This window comes from Notamacropus eugenii, chromosome 6 (genome assembly GCF_028372415.1).
Source record: "Notamacropus eugenii isolate mMacEug1 chromosome 6, mMacEug1.pri_v2, whole genome shotgun sequence".
NCBI lineage: Eukaryota > Metazoa > Chordata > Mammalia > Diprotodontia > Macropodidae > Notamacropus > Notamacropus eugenii.
In genome coordinates, this window is record NC_092877.1 from 377,763,041 (window position 1) to 377,790,616 (window position 27,576).

The following is a 27,576-nucleotide window of genomic DNA, read 5'->3' on the forward strand; positions in this document are numbered from 1 at the left end:
ATTTTCACTAACCTCTGGTTACCTTTATAATCCCATTTCTTTCACTTTGATGCATTTAAAAACATCATTCCAAGTCCATAGACTTCAGTAAACTGCCAGAGGGTGGCCAGGACACACAAAACCTTAAGAATTTCAGGTCCAGTTCAATCACTTTATTTTAAGGAGAGAAAACTGAGACCCTGGACTTGTGCAAGGTCACACAACCTCTAGGTTGAAGAACTGAGATTTGAACCCAGGTCTCTGCTGACTCCATATCAAGGGCCCCTTCCTTTGCACAGGATCACATTTGGGGGTGCCAAGTACTCTACCACTTGGGAGGCTGTAGAAAGGCCTGGAGTGAGACCCCCCCCCTCCCGGTCAAGGTTAAATGTCTCCATGTCCAGCCATAGCTTCATCCAGTGTAGCTGGATGTTTGAAAACTCCAACCGAATTTCACTCTTTCACTACCTTCCCTTCTTCAACCCTTCACAGCCCCCTCCGCGGCCTCTCTAATGTTGTGCTCCATATTCTCTTTGCCCCAGTACCCACTCCCCCACATCACTCACTGGGTCTTTCTGAACAGGATTCAATAATGTGCATGCTAAAGTTCAAAGAAATGCACCAGAGAAGCCTCCAGCTATTGGTTAGGCTCACCCAGCCTCTTCTTTATCTACTTGGCTAACTTTGGAATTTCTTAAAGGGGCAGGGACCCCACCAACCTAACCCCCCCCACACACACATATGCACAAATAGATACACATGTACACACACACATGAATATGTACCTTTAGGTATGTAAATATGTGCACTGGGGACCTATGATTTTCACTGGGTCATGATTGTCCCTCCTTTACAACTTAGTGATTTGGAGGAAAGACTGAGGGCAACCCAGAAAGAAATATGGGGAGACTTTGGGGCAACCAAAATGCTGTGACTTGCCCAGATTCACATGTCCAGTGCCATGGGAAGGAGGACTTGAACCCAGGTCTTCAGCACATCTCTCTTTCCACCGAGCCATACTGTATATAAAGATCAATCAATAAATCAATTTCTATCATTTATTTTTATATGATAACAATAATAGATTATTATTATTTATTGAATATCTTCTATGGGCCAGCAACTGATGATACAAGTAGAAAAAATGGAACAATGTTCTGTCATTTTCAGATACGTCCAATTCTCCATGACACATTTGGGGTTTTCTTGGCAAAGACACTCAAATGGTTTGCCATTTCTCTCAAGGAAGGAAAGAAAGGGGGAAGGGAGAAGGTGGGAGGCAAAGAGAGAGGGAAAGAAAGAATGAAGGGAAGAAGGAAGGAAGGAAGGAAGGAAGGAAGGAAGGAAGGAAGGAAGGAAGGAAGGAAGGAAGGAAGGAAGGAAGGGAGGGAGGGAGGGAGGGAGGGAGGGAGGGAAACAAGGAAACAGACATGTATCAATCAATCATTTGCTATGTGCCAGGCACCACGCTACATTACAGTGTTTAGCACGTTCCTGGTACACCGTAATTGCAGTAGAAATGCTTATTCCCTGCCTACTAAGCACTGAGAATACAAAGAAAGTATGTAGTCTAATAGGGAAGATAACATTCAAACAAATACATGCAAAGCCAGCTCTAGGCTGGGGGGAAATAGGCAATAGTTAAGAGGGTGAGGACCCAGAATTAAGAAGGTTGGGGAAGGCTTCCTGTAGAAGGTAGGATTTTAGCGGGGACTTGAAGGAGGCCAAGGAGACCAGGAGGCAGAGCACTCTAGGTGGGGAGAACAGGAAGAGTAAATACCCTGAAAGAGAGCTGGAGCATCCTGTTTGAGGACTGTCAGAATGCCAGTGTCACTGCATTGTAGGGTGTGTGGAGGAAGAGGGACTGGAAAGATAGGATGAGACCAGGTTATAAAGGGCTTTAAAAGTCAAATTTAAGACTTCCTATCTGATTCTGGAGATATAGAGTGGATCAAATAAGGAGTTTTACATTCTGAATGGTGGAACAAGTATGTGATATATACACGCATATGTATATATGCCCATATATAAATATGTATCTATATGCTGTATATACACATATATGTGTACATACATACATTTGTATACATACACTCATAGTTGTTCAGTTTTATCAGTCATATCCAACTCTCCATGACCCCATTTCTTGGCAAAGAGCCTGGAGTGGTTTGTCAGTTCCTTCGCCAGCTCATTTTTACAGATGAGGAAACTGAGGCAAACAGACTTGCCCAGGGTCACATAGTAGGTGTCTGAGGCTATACTTTAACTCAGAAAGATGAGTCTTCCTGACTCCAGGCCCAAGCTCTATCCACTGCGCCACCTACATACCCCTATATATATGTGTGTGTATATATATATGTATATGTGTATATATAAAGCATGAAAATATTATACATATAATCACATTTAGCTACCGTGTGATCCCAAACCCAGGGAGCCTAAAATCAGGCTTTGGGCATGCCTCAGTCTCACAAATTTCAAGGACACAGTTTAGCTGCTTGGACTCAAATCTCCCACTGGAAGCAGGCACACATTTCCACTCCTGGCTCCCTGAAGTGTCAGGGTCCAGCCCATCAGGGAGCTTAGGGTTCAGGGCACTCATTTCTCCAGTTGCTTTTCTTGGACATCTCTCTGTCCTTGCCCAAAACCTCTGTTGTTGCTGCCCTCGATCTGCTTTCCATGAGCTGCGCTGGTCACTCCTCCCTTCTATTTTTGATCAAACAATGGAGGAGAGGCAAGGGCAGGCCCAATCAGTCAGTCCGTCAGTCAACAAACATTAAGCACTTACTATGCGCTCAAGCGCAGAAGACACAAAGAAAGGCAAAGGCAATTCAAGGATCTTATGTTCTCATGGGGGAAACAAATAAACGAGACCCATGAAAGAGCTATGGAGTAGATGGACAGTCGGATCAGAGGGAAGGCACTGGGAGGCAGGGGATAAAAAAGGTCCTGAGAAAGTCAGGGAAGCTTAGAAATGGAGGTGAGGACAGAATTCGTCAGTGAAAATATCGAGAATCAGACCATGGAGAGTCTCATGAGAACAGCAAAAGGGACCAACTTAGCGCCTCCGAGAGCATGGGGAGGAGAGGAAGGAAGGAGAAGCCTGGGAAGGGAAAAAGCAGTCGGGCTATGGGGAGCTTTAACAGACAGAGGGCTTTGTATTGGATTCAGAAGGTGACAGACAGGGAACCATGGGGATTACTTGAGATATGTTGGGGTTGGGGCAGAGGGAGGAGCAAGGCAGGGTTGACATGGTCAGTGCCCTTTAGGAAAATCCCTGACATCAGAGTGAAGAATGGCCTGATGTGAGAATAGACATAAGGTGGCTAGATCAGCCAGAAGGCGATTGCCATGGTGTAGGCATGAATAATAAAGGGCTGAACTGGGGTGGGGCTGTGTAAGTGGGGAGAAGAAGACTAGTGATTAGTGATGCTGTGATGGTAAAAATAACAAGAGTTGGCAACAGATTGGCCTTATGGAGTGAGAGAGACAAGCGTGATACTAAGGTTGTGGACCTGGGGAACTGGGGGCAGGGGGGAAGGGTGGTGCCCCCCACGGTAGCAGAAAAGCTGAGAAAGGAGAAGAGTTTGGAGGAAGGGGGGACAATGATGAGCTGTTTTGTGTATGTCAAGGGTGAGGTGCCTATGGGATAGACAATTCAAGATGCCCCAAAGTCCCAGGCTCATCATCTACCCAGTCACTTCCAATGATGAGCTGTTTTGTGTATGTCAAGGGTGAGGTGCCTATGGGATAGACAATTCAAGATGCCCCAAAGTCCCAGGCTCATCATCTACCCAGTCACTTCGAAGATGATCGCCCCACCCCACTCCACTCTCCTCCTCTTTCTGTATTAACTGAATCTTGGTTGACACACCTGTCATTTATGATAAAGATTGTCTTATGACATGGGGCCAAGGGCTGGACACTTGGGACACAGATATAACCCTGTCATCCCCCAGCTAAGACCAGGGTGATCCAAATGCAGGAGCACATGGAACATATGTTGGAGCATTATTTGTAGTAAGTTATGCTCCCTTAGACCCTCTGCCCCAAAATACAGCAATTTTACGTTAGACACATGTGCACACACATAACCTGACAATCTTGGCTGTGCTTTAACTACTCACCTGTAAGATCTTCAAAGGCAGGACCAGGTCCGGCTGCTGTTGGTGCCCACCTCGCTACCTCAATATACTTCAAGACAGGAAACATGGATTCAGGGCAGAGTTCTCACCTTGACTAGAGAGAGACCCTGGGAAAGTCATTGCACTGGCTCACTGAGTCTCAGTTTCCTCCTCTGTAAAATAGGGGCCACACTGCTTAAAGTCCCACAGCTCTTTGGGAACACTTGTAGCATGCTACAGATAATGATGATGACCAGTCAGTCAACTTTGGGGGGCTCTACACCCATTTTCCCTTTTGTTTTTTCTACATCCTTTTGCGGAAAACAACACAGCCCTTGTGATCTTCACTGCACATATGAGGAGACTGAGCTTACTGGATAGACACTGATAGCTAAGGTCAACAGAGCTGGCATTAGAAGGCATATTCTCAAATGCTAAGGACAATCGTCTCTCCCTTATGTGCCAACTGTCTCCATATTCAAGCTTCACACAGCACCTTGCCCTACATGGGACTCATTATCATGACTTGTTGCTCTCCATTAATCCACCTCTGTGAGATTTATCTGCACTAATCAAGGGTTCTCTCTTAAAATGCAAATACTCCTGCTAGGAGGAATTACTTGAGAATCAGGGAATTTCAGTTCTCAAATAAATCCTGAGATCTGAGTTGTCAGAAAAGAAAAACTGAGGCAGTTCACAGAAATGGACCCAAGAATCATCATTCTAGAGCCAGAAGAGATCAGAGAGGTAATCTAATCTAAACTTTACATTTTTCAAATGGGGAAACTGAGGCCCAGAGACATGAAGTGGTTTACACAAGGTAGTACAGTACAGGGCCTAGATTTGAATTTGGGTCTTGTGACTCCAAGTTCCATGCTCTCACTGCACCATGAAGGTGCACTATGAGCAGTAGACAGAATCAGCTCTAGAACCCAGGAATCCTGACTTCTTGCTCTCATTCAGACTGCAATTTCATTGCAAGGCACAAATGAGGAGAGGGGATGAGGATGCTGTGGAAGCTCCGGGATCATTTGGCCTGAAGAAGAAAAAGCTGAGGGGGGGAGCGGGTGATTACTATCTTCAAGAATTGGGAGGGTTTTCACCCAAAGAAGTCGTGGGTGGGCTTGTGCTGTTTGCCCTGGGAGGTCGGAATCTAGAGCTTGATATCAGGACAAAGATTCTAATAATGGGAGCTGTCCTAAAGTATAATAGACCACCTGGGGGGCAGAGTTCTCCTTTCACTGCAGGTCTTCAAGCAGAGACTAGAGGACCCCTTGTTAGATATGGTGTAGTGGGGGCTCGTTTGGGGATAGGGGTCAAACTAGAAAGTCATTGAGGTCCCTTCCAACTCTGAAATTCAGAGATTTGGGGAGATGGGCTGGCAGAGAGACAGACAGACAGAGAGATAGAGAAAGGGAAGGAGGTATAGAGAAAGGGGGAGAGAGATGGTGACAGAGTAAGGGGGGGGGTGAGGAAGGTAAGGAGGGAGAGAGGAGAGACAGAGAGACCAAGAAAGAGACAGAGACAGAGAAAGAGAGACAAAGACAGAGAGACCCTAGCAATCAGGTTTTCATGAAATCAAAAGAGAAATGACTGAAGGAGAAGCTAGTGTCTGCCCTCCAGAGGCTCCAGTCTGTTTGTGATAGGGTTCTTTGCAAAGGAACATGACCCAACAGAGATGCCCATTGGACCATGGCAGATGACAAGCCACCTTTTCTGGACTCAGTGAAAGGTTGGAACATAGCAATCAAAGGAAAAACATTGGATGTGGAGTAAGAGACCCTAGATTCAAGTTTGGTTCTGCTATTTACTAGCTACGTGACACTGGACAGTCCCTTCCCTTCTCTGGGGCTCAGTTTCTTCATTTGTAAAATGAACCTCTAAGGTACCTTCCAGCTCAATATCCATGATGCCAAGGTTGGTTTCTGGGCACTGCCTCTCAGGGGAAGTGTTAACTTGCCTAGTCACGTATCTGTTGACTACTGGGTTGGCAGAGGCGTGCACTATAAACGGGGAGGAGGGAATATTTGTCAGCATATGGGGATGACTGGAAGCTCCCATAGGAGGAAGGGAATATGGTCCTTGCCCAGTTCTGTCTGTTTGCTTTGACTGTAAATTGTGCCCTAGAGCTAAGACACCAGGGTAAAGGGCACGGAGGAAACCTGTTTGTCAATTATACACCATGTGGCCCCAGAACATTCCTTTGGCACCTAGAGCCCTTGGGAGACATTTTCCAGGAAATGGAAATGGGAATGGAAGGAGGTTCCCTAGCCTCCAGCATAGTTGTGTTGCACAAGGCTTCCAAGGAAGGAAGGAAGGAAGAGAGAGATGGGGGGGAAGAAAAGAGGAAGGAAGGAAGGAAGGAAACAATCATTCTTAAGCATGGGCCAGGCACTCTGGTAAGTGCTTAACAATTATGTCATTTAATAATCTGTAAAATTATCTACTCTGATCATTGGGAAGAAGCCTTCTTTGCAGCTTTTTGATCCATATAAAAACAAACTAGTTGCTTTTAGGTAGCTGTTCTGCGAAAAACACACTGATCCTGACTTTATCTCTTTTCTCTCTCCTCCCACATTTTCCCTGGTTCTGGGGAATGTCTAAAAGACTTCAGGCCCCCTCTGCTCCCCCTGCTCCCCCCCAGAACCAAGACGCTAATCAGAGGATTGTGAAAAGCAGGCTTCATTCCAGATGAGCCACTTGGGGAAGTGAGCCGCCTCTCCCTCTCCCCTGGTGCCTTCTTTTTCTCTTCTTCAGCAAGGAGTGGTAGAAAGGATGCTGATCTGGACCCAGAGCCCTCTGCCCGTCTGCCTCTGACGCTTACTGCTGGTGACTGTGGGCAAGTCATCTCTGTGCCTCAGTTTCCTTATCTGTAGAATGAGGATTTGATAGTCTCTAGTATCCCTTACAGCTCTCAATCTTTGATCCTGGGAAGTCTCTTTACTCCACGTGTTTGTTCTTAGGTGTAGAATAAAAGGTAGGACAACGTGACCTCTGAAATGACTTCCACCCCTAAATGTATGATGCTGTGACCTGGCCCCCTTCCATTCCCATTCATGCTTGAGGCAGGGGTGAAAGGTGAGTTCTGGGAGAGGACAGCATTCCTTAGCTCTAATCAGCAGATTGGGATCCCTTTATAATGTATGAACTAAGGCCACCTGGCTGTCCTTATTCCTGGTGGAATATGGGAGGATTTGGCCAGACCGTAACTCTCTTTGCCTGCATGCTTTTCAGAAATTAGAAGATACAGTCCTGAGCCCAGAGGCCAAGAGAGAAGACAGAACCCTGACGATCCAGGGTGAGGGTGGACAGACTGTGCCCACACCTGTCCCTGCCAGGATTCGGCAGATTGTTACTGGCAGTCTGGTGGAGGACCCCCTCCAAGGTAAAGAATGAGAGGTCTCCTGGTCCTAGAGACACAAGCTTCCTACTCTCCATTCCACCCTGAGCCATCCCCTTCCTAGACATTCCATCTCTCCTGCTCCCTTTGCTTGGGCAGACCCTCCTTCCTAGAATACATAACGCCCCTCCAAGCCGGTGCTTCATTGACTCAAATGTTGTCACCTACTTAATACCTCTCCATACTCCCCCTCTCTCTCCCCCACCACCACTGTGGGTGTACCCCTCCCCTGGAAATCCACCTTGAATTTACTTTGTATATTTTCCTATCGACTTATCTATGGACATGTCTCCCACAGCAAAACGTAAAGTCCTTGAGGACAGGGCCTGGTTCGTTGTTGTCTCTGCATTCCCTTTTTCTAGCACAGGGCCTGTTACCAGTGGATACTTAAGAAATGCTTGTCTGGGTGGAAGGATAGTCAATACCTATATGCCAGGTAAATGAAGGAGATCTCAAAGATTACAGGAAAGTTCCCATGAACCCACTGATATAGCCAACCAGACTTCAAAAAAGACAGACAAATAGAGAAACAGAGTCAGCTCTACAGACTGATGGTTTATCCTGGGATGGCCATGGGGCTGTCAATCCTCAAGGGAGTTGCCTTTGTCGTGTTTGAACCAAATCTCCGTCATGCACGTCTTGCCATTAAAACCTAACCCTGTTAGCAAATGAGAAAGGAAAAACACAGTCTCGTGTCAGTGGCCAATTTGGCATCAGTCTGTTTGTTTTCATGTCTCTGCAGCCTTTGGAGAGGCCTCTGGGGAATCCTGAATCCCAGGCTGGGTCATGGTGGCTCCCCCCACCCCCATTAGTCATGCATGTTTGACTCATTCCTCTCCAGGGCCTCCAGATACAGTTTTCATCACCCCACTCTGACCTCCAGGGAAACAGAAGACAAAGGCCTCCTGGCCGGGCTCTTCTCTATATCTGAAGGCCCACATTGTTCAGAGGTTTGCTTCTAAACCAGGGGATCAAATTGAAACGCAGAACCTCTCCCTGCCCCAGAGATAAGGATAGAGCACTGCAAGAAATGTTCTCCACCTTCTTTTGGACTTTGTCTGATGGTGCATCCATTTTCTTTCTGTCATTAGGCCTCTGGGAAGTGCCTTCTGGAGTCACTATGCAGGAAGAGAATCAGCTCTTGCAGGATGAGCTCTCGAGGCTTGAGGACCTCTTGGCCCAGACCCGGGCTGAAAGAGATGAGCTTGCCAGCAAACACCACGTGGTCAGTGAGAGGGTAAGAGAACACTCCAACCGAAATCCATGGTCATTCCCAGGGAAGGAGGTTGGGGAGAGCCACCTCTCTGTCACCAGATTCCTAGACACACAGAATCTCATTCTGGAAGAGACCTTAGACATCATTTAACTCAACATCTTCATCATCATTATTATGGATGAAGAAACTGAGGCACAGAGAAGAGGAATGGCTTCCCTAAGGCCGCACCAGAGCTCAACCCAGTTCTCCTAATTCTTAGCCTAGTGTGCTGTCCATCACATCTCAAGGTCCCCATATCTTTTTGGAATACATTTTATTGATGCCTTTGGTCTGTCTTCACATCACAATAATTGGGTGTGTAGGATGGAGGGAAATATAGTCAGTCTTACACAACATGACTATTATGGAAGTCATTTACAAAACTGGACATATATAACCTGTATTGAATTACCTGCTTTCTCAGTGGGGATGGGTAGGGAGGGAGGAAGGAAGACAAGTTGGAACTCAAAGTTTTAGGAGCAAATGTTGAGAATTGTTTTTTGTACAACTGGGAAATAAGAAATACAGGTAATGGGGTATAGAAATTTATCTCGCCCTACAGGATAAGAGAGAAGATGGGGATAAGGGAAGGGAGAGGTGTTAGAAGGGAGGGAAGATTGGTGGAAGGGGTAATCAGAATGCAAGGCATTTTGGGGTGGGAGGAGGAAAGAGATGGGGAGAAAATTTGGAACTCAAAATTTTGTGGAAATGATGTTGAAAACTTAAAATAAATAAATAATTTTTTTTAAAAAAAGAACAATAATTGGGTGTGAGGAAGAATGGGAAAAGCCCACCTCTCCCCCCTCTGGCTCGAGCCTTCCCTTTGTGACAAAGAAAAATCATTAAGTAAAATATACCAGACAGAGATGAAATCATACAAATTTGTTACAACTTTGTCCTAGTCATCTGTGCCATGAGGATGGAGAGAGATTTCATTATTATTTTTCTCAGACTCATAATGCTTTTTTAGTCGTTAAACATTCGCCTTTTACTACAAAATGTTTTTATTGACATTTTCTGTTTCTTGCATCACCATAGCATTCTTCCCCAAGAGCCATCCTATATAATAAACAGCATTTTTAGAGATGAAAAAACAAGTCAGTACAACCGATGAATATATTGTAAAAGTTCAAAAACCTGTGCAGGGTGTAACCCCTGTGGCTCCCCCACCTCCACCAAGAGATGGGTTGGGAGTGTCCTCTCATCTGTCTTCATTCCAATCCTGTTTGATGTTTATAATTTTGATACATTCACTCTTGATTTTTGGATGTGTTGCTGTTCCTTGCATTTACATTGCAGTGCCTGAATATATTGTTTTCTTGACTGCTGACTTGGCTCTGTGTCAGTTCATGTAGATCTTTCCATGTTTCTCTGTGTTCATCACATATACCATTTCCTCTATTATAGTCATTCATTATAGTCCATTCCATTCATGTACCACAATTTGTTTAGTCACTATGGTTGTTAGCTTTGTTTCCAATTCTTAGCTACCACAGAAAAGAAATGCTATAAATATTTTAGACCATATGGGAACTTTTTTCTTTTCAATGACTTTCTTGAGGTAGAAGTCCAGTAATATGATCTTTGGTTCAAAGGATATGGACATTTTAGTCACTTTGTTTGCATAATTCTAAATTACCATTCAAAGTAGTTGTACCATTTCACAGATCAACTAACAATATATTAATGTTTCCACAAACCTTCCAACATTGATTGTTACCAAATTTTTGGTCATTTTTGCCCATTGGCAACAAGTGAGGTGAAATCTCAGGGTTGTTTTGATTTGCATACCTCTTATTATTAGCAATTTGGAATAATTTTTCATGTGATTGCAAACACGTTTCTGTTCTTCTTCTGAGAACTGTTTATTCATATCCTTTGACCATTTATCTATGGGGGAAATGGCTATTAGTCATGAGCGTGCATATTTGTTTGTTTGTTGTGTATTTTATTTTGGATACAAAGATATTCCCATTCAACCTTTTCCCTCCTTATACATTAATGTTGTCTGTATTTTTCGGTTTTAGGTAATCAAAGTTATCCATCTAATCTTTTGTAATTGCCTCTATCTTTTATTTAGTGAAGAATACATCTCTTAACCATAACTATGAGAGGCACATAATCTGTTTCCTTTTAATCTTTTTATAGTATGATCTTTAATATTAAGGTCACATATCCATTTTCAATATATTGTGATTGTGGTGTAAGATGTTGGTCTAAGACTAATTTCTGACAAACTGCTTTCCAGGTTTTCCAGCAGCTATTTTTTTAATCAAATAGCGAGTTTTCCTCTATCTAACTTATGTTTTCAGCTTTTTCAAACACTGGGTTTATTAAGTTCTATTGTTTCTGAATCTTCTTTGTCTAATCTACGCCACTGATCTACTTCTTTATTCTTTAACTGATACCAGATGGTTTTGATGACTTCTACTTTATAATATAGTGTCAGCTCTGGAAATGCTATACCCCATTTTATCTTTACTTCTTTTCATCATTTCCCTCGACATTCTAGATCTTTTGTTTCTCCAAATGAATTTTGTTACTATTCTATCAAGCTCTGTAAAGTATCCTCTTGGTAGTTCATTGTTATAGCATTAAAAGTATAAATTAATTTTAGTAGGATTGTCATTTTTATTATATAGGCACAGCCTAGCTATGAGCATTGAATATTTCTCCAACTATTTAGGTTTGCTCCTTATTTCTTTAAGGAGTGCTTTATAATTGAATCTGTACAAGTCTTCTGTGCACTTTGGGGGATTCATTTCCATATATTTTAAGCATTTTGTAATTATTCAAAATGAGATTTCCCTCTCTATTATTGCTCCTTGTATTTTGTCATAATTATATTGGAATGCTATTTTTCAGGATTTAGCCTGCAATTTTGTGGAAGCTATTAATGATCTCATCTTTGCTGATTCCTTGGGGTTTTCCAAGTAAATCATCAAATCATGAACAAACAGGGATAGTTTTATTTCCTCTTTACCTATCTTTACACTTTTATTTTTTTAAATATATGTAATATTTTATTTTTCCCCAATTACATGTTAAGACAATTTTTACATTTTTTAAGTTTTAAGTTCCAGATTCCATCCCTTGCTCCCATTCTCCTCTAACCCTTCCCACCCCAAGATGGTAAACAATCAGATATTGGTTATACATGTACAATCATGTAAAACATTTCCATATCAGTCATTTCATATAAGAAGACTTGAATAAAAAATAAAGAATGGAAGAAAGTGAAAAATAGCATGCTTCAGTCTGTATTTAGACAATATCAGTTCTTTCTGTGAAGATGGATAGTATGCTTCATTACTAGTCCTTTGGGATTGTCTTGGATCATTATATTGCTGAGAACAGAGAAGTCATTCACAGTTCTTCACCATACAATATTGCTGTTGCACAGTGATCTCCTGGTTCTGCCCATTTCACTTTGCATCAGTGTATTTAAGTCTGGATTTTTCTGAAATCATCCTGCTTGTGCTTTCTTTTTTTCTTCTTCTTTTCCCTTTTTTAAAATGTTTATTTATTTATTTTTAGTTTTTGACATTCATATCCACAAAATTTTGAGTTCCTAATTTTCTCTCCATCTCTCCCGTCCTCCACCCCCTAACACCTTGCATTCTGATTACCCCTTCCCTCAATATGCCCTCCCTTCTATCACACCCCACCCTTCCTTTATTCCCATCTTCTCTCTTTTCTTGTAGGGCAAAATAGATTTCTATACCCCATTACCTGAATTTCTTATTTCCCAGTTGTATGCAAAAACAATTCTCAACCTTCATTTCTAATACTTTGAATTCCAACTTCTCTCTCTTCCTCCCTCCTCACCCATCCCCACTGAGAAGGCAAACAATTCAATATGGGCTATATATGTGTAGTTTTGCAAAAGACTTCCATAGTAGTCATGTTGTGTAAGACTAATTATATTTCCCTCCATCCTATCCTGCCTCCCATTTATTCTATTCTCTCTTTTGACCTTGTCCCTCCCCAAAAGTGTTTACTTCTATTTACTCTCTTCCCCCATTTGCCCTCCCTTCTATCATCCCCCTAACCCCACTTGCCCCCTTCTCCCCTACTTTCCTGTAGTGTAAGATAGGTTTTCATACCAAATTTAGTGAGTCAAATGTGAAGAGAATAAATTTCACTTTTTCCCTCTTACCTCCTCCCTTTCCCTCTCCATTGAAAAAGCTTTTTCTTGCCTCTTTTATGAGAGATAATTTGACCCATTCCATTTCTCCCCTTATCCTTCCAATATATTCCTCTCTCACCCCTTAATTTTGTTTTTTTAGATATTGTCCCTACTTATTCAACTCACCCTGTGCTGTCTATATATATACATATATATACACATATATGTGTATACACATGTGGTGTGTGTGTGTGTGTGTGTGTGTGTGTGTGTGTGTGTGTAATCCCTCCAACTACCCAAATACTGAGAAAAGTCTCAAGAGTTACACATATTGTCTTTCCATGTAGGAATGTAAACAGTTCAACATTAGAAAGTCCCTTATGATTTCTCTTTCCTGTTTATCTTTTCATGCTTCTCTTGATTCTTGTGTCTGAAAGACAAATTTTCTACTCAGTTCTGGTCTTTTCCTCAAGAATGCTTGAAAGTCCTCTATATCATTGAGTGACCATTTTTCCCCCTGAAGTACCATACTCAATTTTGCTGGGTAAGTGATTCTTGGTTTTAATCCCATTTCCTTTGAGTTCTGGAATATCATATTCCAAGTCCTTCAGTCCCTTAATGTAGAAGCTGCCAGATCCTGTGTTATCCTGATTGTATGTCCACAGTACTTGAATTGTTTCTTTCTAGCTGCTTGCAATATTTTCTCCTTGACCTGGGAACTCTGAAATTTGGCCACAATGTTCTTGAGAATTTCTCTTTTTGGGTCTCTTTCAGGAGGTGATTGGTGGATTCTTTCAATATTTATTTTGCCCCCTGATTCTAGAATATTAGGACCCTTTTCCTTTCTATTTTGTGAAAGATTATGTCTAGGTTCTTTTTTTGATCATGGCTTTTGGGTAGTCCCATAATTTTTAAATTGTCTCTCTTGGATCTATTTTCCAGGTCAGTTGTTTTTCCAATGAGATATTTCACATTATCTTCCATTTTTTCATTCTTTTGGTTTTGTTTTGTAATTTCTTGATTTCTCATAAAGTCATTAGCTTCCATCTTCTTCATTCTAATTTTTAAAGAACTATTTTCTTCAGTGAGCTTTTGAACTTCCTTTTCCATCTGGATAATTCTACTTTTTAAAGCATTCTTCTCCTCATTGGCATTTTGGACCTCTTTTGAAAATTGAGCTAGCCTATGTTTAAAGGTGTTATTTTCTTCAGCATTTCTTTGAGTGTCCTTTAGCAAACTGTTGATTTGCTTTTCATGATTTTCTTGCATTGCTCTCATTTCTTTTCCCAATTTTTCTTCCACCTCTCTTACTTGACTTTCAAAATCCTTTTTGAGCTCTTCCATGGCCTGAGACCATTGCATATTTATTTTGGAGGCCTCTGATGGTAAGCATTGTTCTTCCCTGCCTGAAAGGATGGAGGAAAATACCTTTTCACCAAGAAAATAACCTTCTATAGTCTTATTTTTTTTTCCTTTCTTGGGCATTTTCCCAATCAGTTACTTGACTTTTGAGTCCTTTGTCAAAAGGGGGTATACTCTGAGGACCTGTAAGTTCTCAGTTCCTCCTAAGTGACCCAATCACGGAAGAGGAGTTTATTCCTCTCCTGGCCTGCACTCTGGTCTGGGAGCTACCAAAGTTTTTCTTCCTGCAAGTAAAATTCCCTTTCCAGAGCCTCCATCAGCTCCACTACACCAGCCAGCACTCTTCCTCACCCCTGGACTCCCACTCAGGATTGAGACCCAGATCAGTGGCTCAATTCCTCCAGGGGCTTTAGTCTGAGGGTTCCAAAAATGGACAATGCTACTGCTGCTGCTGCCATTACCTGGGGCCACAGCTAGGGAAGGAACCCTGCTCCCTTCTCATCCAGGAGAAAAAGCTTTTTAACTGACCTTTGAAGTGTCTTTGAGGGATCTGAAAACCACCACTGCTGCTGGGAATTCCACCCCAGAGGCCTGTTCTGGTCCTATCCCTGCTGTACCACACAGCCAAGGCTGGGCTGGGATCTTGTGGGCTGTGCTCTGCTCCTCACTCCGTGCGATAGACCTTTCCTGCCACCCATCCAAGCTACCATGGCCTGGAAATCTCTTTCACTCTGTCATTTTAGGGCTGCTCTAGAATTTGTTTAGAGTCATTTTTTACAGGTAGTTTATGGACTGTGTGGGAAGAGCTTTCTACTCTGCCATCTTGGCTCCACCCCCTATCTTTACACTTTTAATTCCTTCCTCTTGTCATATTGTTATTGCTAGCATTTCCAGAACTTTATCAAATGATAGTGGAGAGAGTAAACACACTTATTTTACTCCCATATTTATTGGGAAAAGTTCCAGTGTATCCCTATTGCATATGATGTTTGCTTTTGGCTTTAGATAGATGTTCTTTATGACATGTTTTTTAAAGTCCCTCTATAGCTATACTTTGTAAGATTTTTAGTTTAAAATTGTTGTACTTTGTCAAAGGCTTTTTCTGCATCTATTGATATGATTGTAGTTTGGGATTTCATATGATTAATTTATTGATTGTTTTCCTAACATTGAACCATCCTTCTATCCCTGGTAAAAACCTCATTTGATCATAATGAATAAGTTCTTGAAAAAATTGCTGTAGTGTGTTTGATGAGATATTGTTTAAAATCTTTGACTCAGTGTCCATTAATGATAGTGACCTATAGTTTTCTTTCTGCATTTTATCTTTCCCTGGTTTAGGTATTAGGATTATATTTTTCTCATAAATGGATCCTGATGGGTCCTTCCTCAATTTTAAAGAATAATTTAAGAATAATAAGGTTTTCTCCCCTTTGATAGTTTCTTTGCAGCTTGACCTATTTCCTTTTCTGAGATCAGGTTGTTTAAGATATCTATTTAATATTCTAGCAGTTTGGATTTTATATTTGTGAAAGTATTTTATGTTTGTGAAAGTATTCCTCTTATTTCTTTTGTTTGCTCAGTTTTTGTTCTGAATAATTTGTTTTGATTGTTCTTTTTTATTCTAGTTTTGCTGTCATTTTACCTTGATCATTTGCTATTGATTTAATGTTTTGCTCTCTTCTTTTTAATCAGATTATAGACCCTTTGGTTTCTCAATTTTATTAGTCTTTTTAAAAATAGCTTTTAGTATTTATCATTTTTACATTTTTAAAATTCTAATTTATCTATTTCCCCTCTAACTTTTAATATCTCCTCTTTTGTGTTTATCTTAGGCTCATTTACCTGCTGATTTTCTAAATTTAAAATGCACATTTAATCTTCTCTTTTTCTATCTTGTTAATGTAAGATTGTAATGATACTGTATTCCACTCAAGCAATACTTTAGCTGCACAACAGAAATTTTGGTATATTCTCAATCACTATTATTTTCTTAACATAGATATTAATTGTTTCTATGATTTGTTCTTTGACCCACTCATTATTTAAGATTTCATTATTAAGTCTCCATTATCTTTTGTTTGTGGTCCCTGAACAAGTTTCTTTTCTTATTGCATTATGGTTTGTAAAGGATATATTGTGTATTTCTGTCTTTTTACAATTTTGCAAGATCACTATACTCTAGTACATGGTCAATCTTTGGGTTTTTTTTTTATTAATTTATTTAACTTTTAACATTCATTTTCACAAAATTTTGCGTTCCACATTTTCTCCCCTTTTGTCCCCTCTCCCCACCCCAAAACACCGAGCGTTCTAATTGCCCCGTCTGCCAATCTGCCCTCCCTCCATCCCCACCCCTTCCCTTTGGAAGACAAGCAATTCAATATAGGCCAAATCTGTGTAGTTTTGCAAATGACTTCCATAATAGTAGTGTTGTGTAAGAATTAATTATATTTCCCTCCATCCTATCCTGTTCCCCATTACTTCTGTTCTCTCTTTTGATCCTGACCCTCCCCATGAGTGTTGACCTCAAATTGCTCCCTCCTCCCCGTGCCCTCCCTTCCATCATCCCCCCCACCCTGCTTATCCCCTTATCCCCCACTTTCCTGTATTGTAAGATAGGTTTTCATACCAAAATGACTGTGCATTTTATTCCTTCCTTTAGTGGAATGTGATGGGAGTAAACTTCATGTTTTTCTCTCACCTACCCTCTTTTTCCCTTCACTAAAAAGTCTTTTGCTTGCCTCTTTTATGAGAGATAATTTGCCCCATTCCATTTCTCCCTTTCTCCTCCCAATATATTTCTCTCTCACTGCTTGATTTCATTTTTTTTTAAGATATGATCCCCTCCTCTTCAGTTCACTCTGTGCACTCTGTCTCTATGTGTGTGTGTGCGTGTGCGTGTGCATGTGTGTGTGTGTGTGTGTAATCCCACCCAGTACCCCGATACTGAAAAGTTTCAAGAGTTACAAATATTGTCTTTCCATGTAGGAATGTAAACAGTTCAACTTTTGTTAAGTCCCTTATGACTTCTCTTTGCTGTTCACCTTTTCATGCTTCTCTTCATTCTTGTGTTTGAAAGTCAAATTTTCTTTTCAGCTCTGGTCTTTTCATCAAGAATGCTTGAAAGTCCTCTATTTCATTGAAAGACCATTTTTTCCCCTGAAGTACTATACTCAGTTTTGCTGGGTAGGTGATTCTTGGTTTTAGTCCTAGTTCCTTTGACTTCTGGAATATCCTATTCCACACCCTTCGATCCCTTAATGTGGAAGCTACTAGATCTTGTGTTATCCTGATTGTATTTCCACAATACTTGAATTGTTTCTTTCTAGCTGCTTGCAATATTTTCCCCTTGACCTGGGAACTCTGGAATTTGGCCACAATGTTCCTAGGAGTTTCTCTTTTTGTATCTCTTTCAGGCGGTGATCTGTGGATTCCTTGAATACTTATTTTGCCCTCTGGTTCTAGAATCTCAGGGCAGTTTTCCTTGATAATTTCATGAAAGATGATGTCTAGGCTCTTTTTTTGATCCTGGCTTTCAGGTAGGCCCATCATTTTTAAATTGTCTCTCCTGGATCTATTCTCCAGGTCAGTTGTTTTTCCAATGAGATATTTCACATTATCTTCCATTTTTTTCATTCTTTTGGTTTTGTTTTGTGATTTCTTGGTTTCTCATAAAGTCATTAGCCTCCATCTGTTCCATTCTAATTTTGAAAGAATTATTTTCTTCAGTGAGCTTTTGAATCTCCTTTTCCATCTGGCTAATTCTGCTTTTGAAAGCACTCTTCTCCTCATTGGCTTCTTGAACCTCTTTTGCCAATTGAGTTAGCCTATTTTTCAAGGTGTTATTTTCTTCAGCATTTTTTTGGATCTCCTTTAGCAGGGAGCTGATCTGCTGTTCATGCTTTGACTGCATGTCTCTCATTTCTCTTCCCAGCTTTTCTTCCACCTCTCTAACTTGATTTTCTATGAGCCCTTCTATGGCCTGAGCCCATGGAGTGGGCTGGGATATAGAGGCCTTGACTTCTGTGTCTTTGCCTGATGGTAAGCATTGTTCTTCCTCATCAGAAAGGAAGGGAGGAAATGCCTGTTCCCCAAGAAAGTAACCTTCTATAGTCTCATTTCTTTTCCCTTTTCTGGGCATTTTCCCAGCCAGTGATTTGACTTCTGAATATTCTCTTCACACCCACTTTGCCTCCGGATCCTCCCAGCCAGCGCTTGGGATTTGAGATTCAAATGCTGCTTCCCAGCCTCAGGGCTTTGGGTGGGGGTGGGGCTGCTATTCAGTGTGAGATTAAGTTCAGGTGCTCAGGTGGGGGCAGGGCCGCCTCACGGGCTCAGTTCCCTCAGGGGGTTTATGCAGAGACCTTCAACAATGGATCCAGGCTCCTGCCTGCTTGGGGAGCCCTGGTCTGCTCCCATCTCCGCTGTTGCCTCCCGAGGGGGCCTGAGTTATGGGGGCACCCCACTCCCCTCTCGACCGCCAAAGAGACCCTCTCACCAACCCTTGTCAGCTGTGGGTGGAGGGACCCGCGTGGCCGCTGGAGATTCTGTCCCTGAAGCCCACTCGGATCTTTTCCTCTCGGTGCCATGGCCGCGGCAGGGCTGTACTCAGCTCCCAGTCCCGGTGCCCAGTCCGTGGCATGAAGGACCTTTTGCGAGAGGTTTGCAGGTCTCTCTGGAACAGAGGTCTCCCTCGCTCCAATGTTCTGTGGCCTCTGGGTGCAGAATTCGCCGTGAGTTACTTTTTTGTAGATGTTCTATGGGTTGTGGGTTCGGAGCTATGTGTATGTGCGTCTTTCTACTCCGCCATCTTGGCTCTGCCCCCCCATGGTCAATATTTGTAAAGGTTGTAGGTGGTGCAAAGAAATATGTTGATCCTTTTGCTGACCCATTTAGGAAACGACTTTTAACTCTAATTTCTCCAGAAATTTATGTTCCGTATTTTCCCCTTTCTCTTTCTATTAGACATGTTCAAAACTGATAGAGGGATATTGAAGGCTTCTATCACTGCTGTTCACCTACTTGCTGTGCCCCATACAAAATAGCATGCTTCTTGTTTCTCCATTCACATATCCTGGAACAGGTCCTCATTACCCCTTGCCTGAACTATTGCGACAGCCTCCTAATTGTCTCCCTGATCCAAGTCTGTCTGTGCTCCAATCCATCCTCCACTCACTGCCAAGGTCATTTTTCTAAAGCATAAGTCTAACCAGGTCAACTGGTTAATAAACTCAATAAGTTCCAGTAATTCACTATTACCTCCATGATCAAATACAAAGTACTCTGGTATTTAAATTTCTTCATAATCTAATCTTTTCCTACCATCACATCTTATTACACTTTACTGCAGGCAGCCAGGTGGTGCAGTGGATAGAGCACTGGGCTGGAAATCAAGAAGACTCATCTTCCTGAGTTCAAATCTGGCCTCCTCATACATTTCCTAGCTGTACGACCCTGGGCAAGTCACTTAACCTTGTGTACCTCAGTTTCCTCACCTGTAAAATGAGCTGGAGAAATGGCAAACCACTCCATACAAGAAAACAACAAATGAGATCACAAAGAGTTGGACATGACTGAAACAACTCAACAACAACAATATACTTTACTGCCCTCCACACACTCTTTGATCTAGTTATACTGGGTTACGCTTTAGTTACACTTTAGCAAGTCTAGTGTAATCCTCCACCTCTACCTCTCCACTGGCTGTCCTCCATACATGGCATGCTCTCTCTCTTCATCTCTGCCTCCTCTTATTATCTCTTCCTTTCTTCAAGACTCTTCAAATGCTACTTTTTGCAGGAGGCTTTTCCTGAAACCCTAGGTGCTAGTGCCTTCTCCTCTAAGATTATCATCTACTTCCCCTGGATGATGCATTGGGGAATGGGACATGGATGACGAAATTTCAAAGGAGACTGAGAAGGCCTGGTCTGAGAGATGAGAGGAGGACCATGACAAAGCACTGTGACAAAAACTTAGAGAAAAGAGTGTAGACAATGAAGATCAGGCTTAAGGGAATAGCCACTTCCCAATTGCCCAATTGTCCTTTGATAGCTCAAGCATGCAAAACAAGTTAAGCCATCAAGTTTGTCTTCACTGCTACGTGCTACTTTCTGAAACTTGCTGGTACAGTGGGAAAGGATAGATGGTTACATTATGCTGGAAGGCTCCCATCTCTTAGTAAGTCATGACACTGACCTCTGAGAGATGAAGATTCCCATTGAGGAGAGAAGCAATTGTGAATGTGACCCACTAGGCCTTCTTCTCCACCCTGCTATTGGGAGCCATGAACTCATCTCTTTGAAGTCTTGAATGAATCCCTGGGCCAGACCCTCTGTTCTGCTCTTCGAACCTCAGATGGTTTCCCTTCTCCCAAGCATCTGCTGCTAGGGACAAACTGTACTGTACCATATGAAGGAAGTCTTGAAGGAGGCCATCGTTCTTTCTCAGGGGTTTGCAATGGTCCCTGAGGAAGGTATTGGATCCTGCTTCCCCATTTCCTACCCCTACCCTGGAGTAGGAGCTGTTCTTAGATGTGGTGCTTAAGAAAGTCTGGGATAGCTGAAAGCGGCTATGAATCAAGGGATCCTTCTAAAGGAGCTTGTCTTTGGCAACATCTCCATACTTCATTTAGTACTTCATTTATCAAATGTCTATTATGTGTCAGGTATTGTGCTTTAGTGCTAGGGATATAAATGTAGAGAAAAAGAAAGGAAGGAAAGAAGAAAATAGAAAAGAGGAGAAAAAGAAAAATCTCTGCTCTCAAGAGAGATTACTGTCTTCATCTTATAGTTAAGGAAACTGAGGCAGAAATGGGTTAAGTGACTGGCCCAGGATCACACAGCCAGATTTGAACTCAGGTCTTCCTGATTCCAGGACCAGCTCTCTATCCACTGGGATACCTAGCTGCCTCTTTAACCAATCCTTTGCCACATTTCTGTAACCCTAACCCTCCTCCCATGGCAGGGGTCTAGCCAACAGGATGGGGACTCCTGATTAGAAGAAACACTACATAATTTTCAGAAGTCTCTCAAGCATCCTTTGAGGAAAGATCTGGTTTAGGAATCTGAGGTTACCATTTATCCTCTCTACGCTCACTGCTCCTCCTCCTCCCTTCCTCTATCATGTCCTGGGTTTTTAGATTGCATATGAAGGAATCCCAACTTCAGTTCCTGGTACCAAGGGTATCTTCCTGGTCCTGCAATAAAATATCACCCAGAGTGGGAGGATTTTTGGGAACAGGGTCCTGTGGGGATAAAAGCCACAAAAATCTCACAAACAGATTACTAAGTTTTATGAGTCAGAGATCTGGACTCAAGAAGAGATGCATGGACTATGGAAATAAGACTTAGGAGACCTGGCAACCAAGAAGACACATGGATGGATGGGAATTGGATTGAGAAATGCATTTGGACTGCAAGGATTCAATAGGTTTGGAATGGACAGGATTGGAGGAGGTCGGCTGTTGTCTAGGGAGAACAGACCACTGGAAAGAGATCTCAAAACTCTGATGGAACGTAACAGAGTGAAAAGAGGACTGGACTTGGCATCAGGACACCTGGCCTCAACTTCAGGCCCTTCAATTTACCGGCTGTGTGACCACAGACAAGTCATTTACCCAACCTCTGTGGACCCGAGGGACCTTCTCCATAAAAGATATTTTCACTGTCTGCCCCAAAGGGTGATTTCAAAGAGCTTTGTCAATCTCAAATCCTCCTTTATAATTGTGAGTGGTCATTGTTGTGACTCAGAGTTTCTATGCACGTGACAACTCCTTTATGTTCTTTGGACTAAGATAGGTAGAAACAAATACTGCCCAAGCAACCCCTGAATTAATTGGAAGGTGGAAGGGTCCTAAGGACAAAGAGAATTTTCTGCTAAAGTAGTTACCATGCACAGGTTTAAGTTGAATGGGTACCAACCTCAAAGAGTTAAGGTAATAATGACCAATGAGATTCAACATGCATTTAATAAACCCCTACTCTGTGAATTAGCCATGTGGATGCAAAGATGAAATGCTACCCAACCTCTAAACTCAAGGAACATCCACTATTCTTAGTGGAAGAGTGTCAGCATGGACATGAGGGGCTTGACTATAGTGGAAAGAATACTGGCTCTAGAGTCAGAGGTCTGAGGTTCAAATCCTGTCTCTGATACAATAAACCTTTATTAAGCACCTGCTATATGCTGTGTACTGTGCTGAGTCCTAAAGACACAAAAATAGGGTAAGGGACAGTCCCAGTCTCAAGGAGCTCCCAGTGTAGTGATGCTTGCTAGCTACACATACTTGGACAACTCAGTAACTTCTGGAGACCTTCCAGTTCTGCATCTATAACCCTAAGTCACTCTATCTCCCTGGGTATCAGTTTCCTTATCTGCAAAATGGCCTCTGAGATCCCTTACCTTTATCTCTAAGAGCCTACAGTCTTAAAATAAGAGAATGTAGAGTGGGGTAGGAGCAAAGAAGAGCTCCAGACCACATGCTCAAAGAGAATTTGAGGAGGCAGAGGAAGGACATTTTCTGGTGGAGAAAATCAGGGAGGGTTCCATGCAGGAAGAGGTCACTGAGCTGAGCTTTGAAAGAAAGAAGATATTAAAAGTTAGAGGTGCAGAGGCAGGGCCTCCCATGGCTGGGGGAGCAGAGAGCACATGGACATAGAAGCAGGAGGTGTAAGGTCAGGGTCAGCTGCCAGCAGCGATGTCAACTTGAATGAACAGTGGGGGAAAGGGAAGATGCCCAAGAATTGGTGAAGTGAATGAAGGCTGAAGAATTGGAATTTAAGCCCAGAGAAGTCCAGAGGTGACCCATTGAAGTTCTGTGAGCAGAGGAGTAACATAGTGCCTTCCAGCTTGGTATCCATTGCTGTTGGTATCCATTAGTCCCTTTCCTACACGCTACTGACCAATCAAACTGTAGAAAGCAGAGGAAGGAATTTTGTTTCCATAGGTTAAAATTCCCAGCTTTAAGTGATTACAACTGTGACCTAGTAGGATCAGATTAAAGATCAGAAACTTGTGTGCAGGCTTAATGAACTATTTTAAGGAGAAGCCTATCAGAGAGAGGAACGCAAAGTGACGTGGTCAGAAGGCCTCACCTGGTCAGTAGATAGTGTGGTGCGAAGTGCAAACCTGGAACAGTATAAAGAGTTTACATTGGTCTGAACAAATTGTAGTCTTCCTGTAGCCCTTACTTGGAAGTTACCTGTTCATTGAGGGGGAATGAACACAGAATTAATAAAAGCTTTCCTGATTTCACAAGTCTTCTTCTTTAAGATAAGTGTGTTTCTCACAGTTGGGGGCTTGTTGGGATCATTTCTCACAGAACTATCACAGTTCTTCACAGACAAGTCTCAACTCCCTTCTCTGTGCATTTGCCCTAGCTGTCCTTCCTGCCTAGAAAGTTCTCCACCTCCACCTCCACTTCATAGAAACCCATGGTGCCTTCAAGACACAAAACAAACAAAACCTGCCTGCTAAGGAAACTTCCTGATAGTGCCCTGTCCTCCTCCTCTCATGTTCAGTTGTGTCCAACTCTTTATGACTCCATTTAGGGCTTTCTTGGCAAGGATACTGGAGTAGTTTGCCATTTCCTGCTCCAGCTCATTTGACAGATGAGGAAACTGAGGTAAACTTGCCCAGGGTCACACAGCTAGTAAGAGTCTGAGGCCAGATTTGAGTTCAAGAAGACGAGTCTTCCTGGTTCCCAGCCCAGTGCTCCATCCACTACACCATCTAGTTTTGCCAAGAAAACGACAAACGAGGTAATGGAGAGTGGGGTAGGAGCAAAGAAGAGCTCCAGACCACATGCTCAAAGAGAATTTGAGGAGGGAGAGGAAGGACATTTTCTGCTGGAGAAAATCAGGGAGGGTTCCATGCAGGAAGAGGTCACTGAGCTGAGCTTTGAAAGAAAGAAGATATTAAAAGTTAGAGGTGCATTGGACATGACTGAAAATGACTGAACAGCAAAGACAACACCTTATCAGGAAAAAAAGAGAATGATTGATCTTAATCAGAGAGTTTAGTTTCGATCAATCGTAGGCTTTGGACTAAGTTTGAAAAGTTATTGGGACTGAAGTGAAGTTGCATGGGAATCTGCTCCTCTATGCTGAAGAAACTTGATATCAATAAATGTTCAGGCTAGTTGGAACTGGGTCATTTAAGAAGTTGGAGCAAGCTTGGAATTACAGTCAATCTTAAAGAAGAGCCACATGGGAGTAAGGAAGGGCCTCAGCTCCAGCCTCAGCCCCCCACTTCAGCTGGAAGAAGGCCTTGTCAGCTTCGACTGGGTCAGAGCATCTGACTTCCCATCTTCCCATCACACCCTAGCGGCATCCTCAGATAAGCTGATGGCAGGGTCTGCATGAGGAGCCAGAGGCAGATGAGACATGGACTCGTGACTCCACAAGGGGGAGCCCAGGAAAGAAACCATTCTGTGCTTGGAGAGACCTTCCTGAGCATCTCAAGACTGGGAGAAGAGGACCTCCTGCCAACTGGGGCTGGGAATCCTCCCTTTGCTACATGTGCCCACTGTCCCTTGGATTCTGTACTTGTCAAAGAGTCAGTAATTTTGGGGGATGTTCTCTGCCCATCATTTCTACTATACCACTTCATTACATACCTCTTTCTAAAAGTACTAGATGATGCCATAGTGCATAGAGTACCAAGTCTGGAGTCAGGAAGACCGAGTTCAAATGTGATCTAAGACACTTACTAGCTACACAACCCTGAAAAAGTCATTGCACCTTGTTGGCCTCAGTTTCTCATCTGTACAATGAGTTGGAAAAGGAAATGGCAAACCACTCCAGTATCTTTGCCAAGAAAACCCCAAATGGGGTCACAAAGAATTGGACAGAACTGAAATGACTGAACAACAAAAGCCATAACTGGATAACTCAAACAATTTTCAACTGGTAATCTTGATGGCATTAGAGAATCTCTGAATCTCTAGGGATCCCTAGAGGGGAAGACCTAGTCTTGCTCTGGGACCTGAGATGGTTGAGACAAGGATCCTTAGTGAACTACATTTATCCATGCACATTTCATCTTCCCCTGACAAATTGTATGTTCCTTGAGGGCAGGGACTAATTTATCTCTGTCTCTGTATCCTCAGCATCTAACATAATGTCTGACACTATGTAGGTGCTTAGTAAGTGTTTGTTGATCGATTGTCTTGGGAAGAGTATTTTGGAGTTTGGATTGAATATGTGAGAGATAGGAGTCCAAGAGACTAATTCGGAGTCTACTTAGAATTGTCCAAGGGAAAAAGGCAGTGAGGACCTTACAGTAGAGAATACTTCACTCAATAAGAACAAATGAGGTCAACCCAGAAGAGCATGTAGGGAGAGTAGATACAACAGCCCAGGATGGGCCACTGGCTTCCTGCGTCCTCACTGCCTCTCTCCAAAGAGGGCCCTTGGCTCTGGAGTGAGCTCTGTGTCTTCTCTTTGATTCTTTTCTAAGGACAGAATCATAGGATTTAGAACTAGAAATGGCATTGTAGTGTACCTCATCCCCCACCCTCCTTTTATATAAAGAGACAAACCTAGAGAAGAAAAATAATGTGCTCCACCTCACGTAGTGATTCAAATAGAAATTTATTTTCAATCTCTCCTGAAAGTAAGTCTTCAACAGAAACTAGATAGGTGTTCATAGGAAGGGTCCAGAAGCCAGCCAAAAGGGTTTCCCAGAATCCTCCACCAGGATGCTTGGGAGTTAGGTCAGTGATAGTGCCTCTTTCCATGTGAGGAGCCCTGACTCTGAAGTTAGAGGTCCTAAGTTCAAATTCCACCCAGGGAATATAAGACCTGAGTTGAAGTTTCCTCATCTGTAAAATGAGGAAATAGAAGGGTCTCCCTCAAGTCTCTGAAGCAAACAAAGGCACAATGAGGGATCTAGGAGTTGGGGAAAGAAAAATACAAAAGGAATTTAGTCAAGTAGAAGTTATCAGAAAAACAGGAAGAGGTTTACAGACCAACGCCTGTCATTTTATACATTATTTCCCTTGAACGTCTTATATACAAACACTCACGTTAGGGTTACAGGACATCCAATGGATTTCCCTCTGAGCTCTTCAACATGAGGTCAGTGGGTCCTGCCCTCCTTACCTCTGTGACACTCCCAGCCCTGCCATTCTGAGGTCGTTGAAAGTGTCCATCCCTGGTTCAACAAATCCCCTCCACCAACCAAGGACAAACCCCTTTGTGCTGGAAGACCTAGGTTCTTTCCTCCCTCTAAAATTCTGACCTTGTTGCCCCCCAAGCCACATCATAAGCATGGATTAAATGCCTACTATGTGCCAGACCCTGTGCTAAGTTCTGGAACCAGACCCTCAGGGGCTTCACAGTTCCCAGCTCATATCAGCCTCTCCCCCCACTCCCAGCATCTCCTGGCTCAGCACACCTGTAACCTCATGTCTTCTATCACTCCGTCCAAGGATAGCATGACTCCCTGAGGAAGGCATCTTGGAAGATTTCCACAGCACCAAGCCAAGGGATCCCAAAGCAGGGGAGGACCTTAGACACTGTCATGTAGTGCCTCCCCTCACATTTTGTAGAAGAGGAAAGTGAGACCTCATTAAGGGATTTTAGTGTAGAGAAAGATATGGTTGCGATCTGCAAGAATTTGTTCTGCCTGACATCAGAGGACAAAACTGGAGCCAGAGTGGGGAGGAAGTTGCAAATGTCAGTCAGCCAGCAAGCATCCACTTTGTGCCAGGTACTGTGCGAAGAGCTGAGGATACTCAGGTAAAAACAGGGTCCCTTCCCTCAGGGAATGAATGTTCTAATGGGGGAGACAAACTATGTACCAAGAGCACAGACACAGGATAAATGGAAGGTGATCTCAGAGCAAGGCTCCAGTACAAATGACAGAGAAAGAATGTGGGATTTCAGCTGAACCTCGAAGGAAGCCAGTGTGGAAGGAAGCAAGACAAAGCTTCCTACCAATTAGAGTTAGGCTCAAATGCTAGGGAGTGTACTGGGAGGGGGTGGATTCATTACTTAGTCAGCTTGGATAACCTTGACAGAAGGTATAAAGGGAAATCTTGGTCAGATCTGGGCTAGATGCTTCCTTATAGCCTCGACATGGTCTTTCTTTCTTAGAGATTAAGAGAACAGGACTCGAGTTGGTCTTGCTACTGGCCCCAGAACGAGGGTCCAGTGCAGCCTTCAGCAAGACACCAAGTCACTCCTTCAGTTCATGCTGAGAAGAGCTTTCCTACGCAGGTACTGCCCGATGCAGCAGCTCCTCCCATCTCTTCTACTAGGGTCAACCAGCCAACCATTCTCACCATTGTTCAGTCAAGAAGATGTTCTGCTTTTCATGGGCT

The 27,576-nt window shown here is 42.8% G+C and overlaps 1 protein-coding gene across 1 annotated transcript in view; it reads left to right on the forward strand.

Annotated features, from left to right (window-relative positions):
• Positions 1-27,576, forward strand: part of CROCC2 (ciliary rootlet coiled-coil, rootletin family member 2) — a 167,111-nt gene that overhangs the window by 34,691 nt on the left and 104,844 nt on the right. The window contains exons 2-3 of the mRNA XM_072618755.1: positions 7,338-7,488; positions 8,595-8,740. Of these exons, the coding sequence (XP_072474856.1) occupies positions 7,338-7,488; positions 8,595-8,740 (297 nt within the window). The remainder of the gene's footprint in view (positions 1-7,337; positions 7,489-8,594; positions 8,741-27,576) is intronic.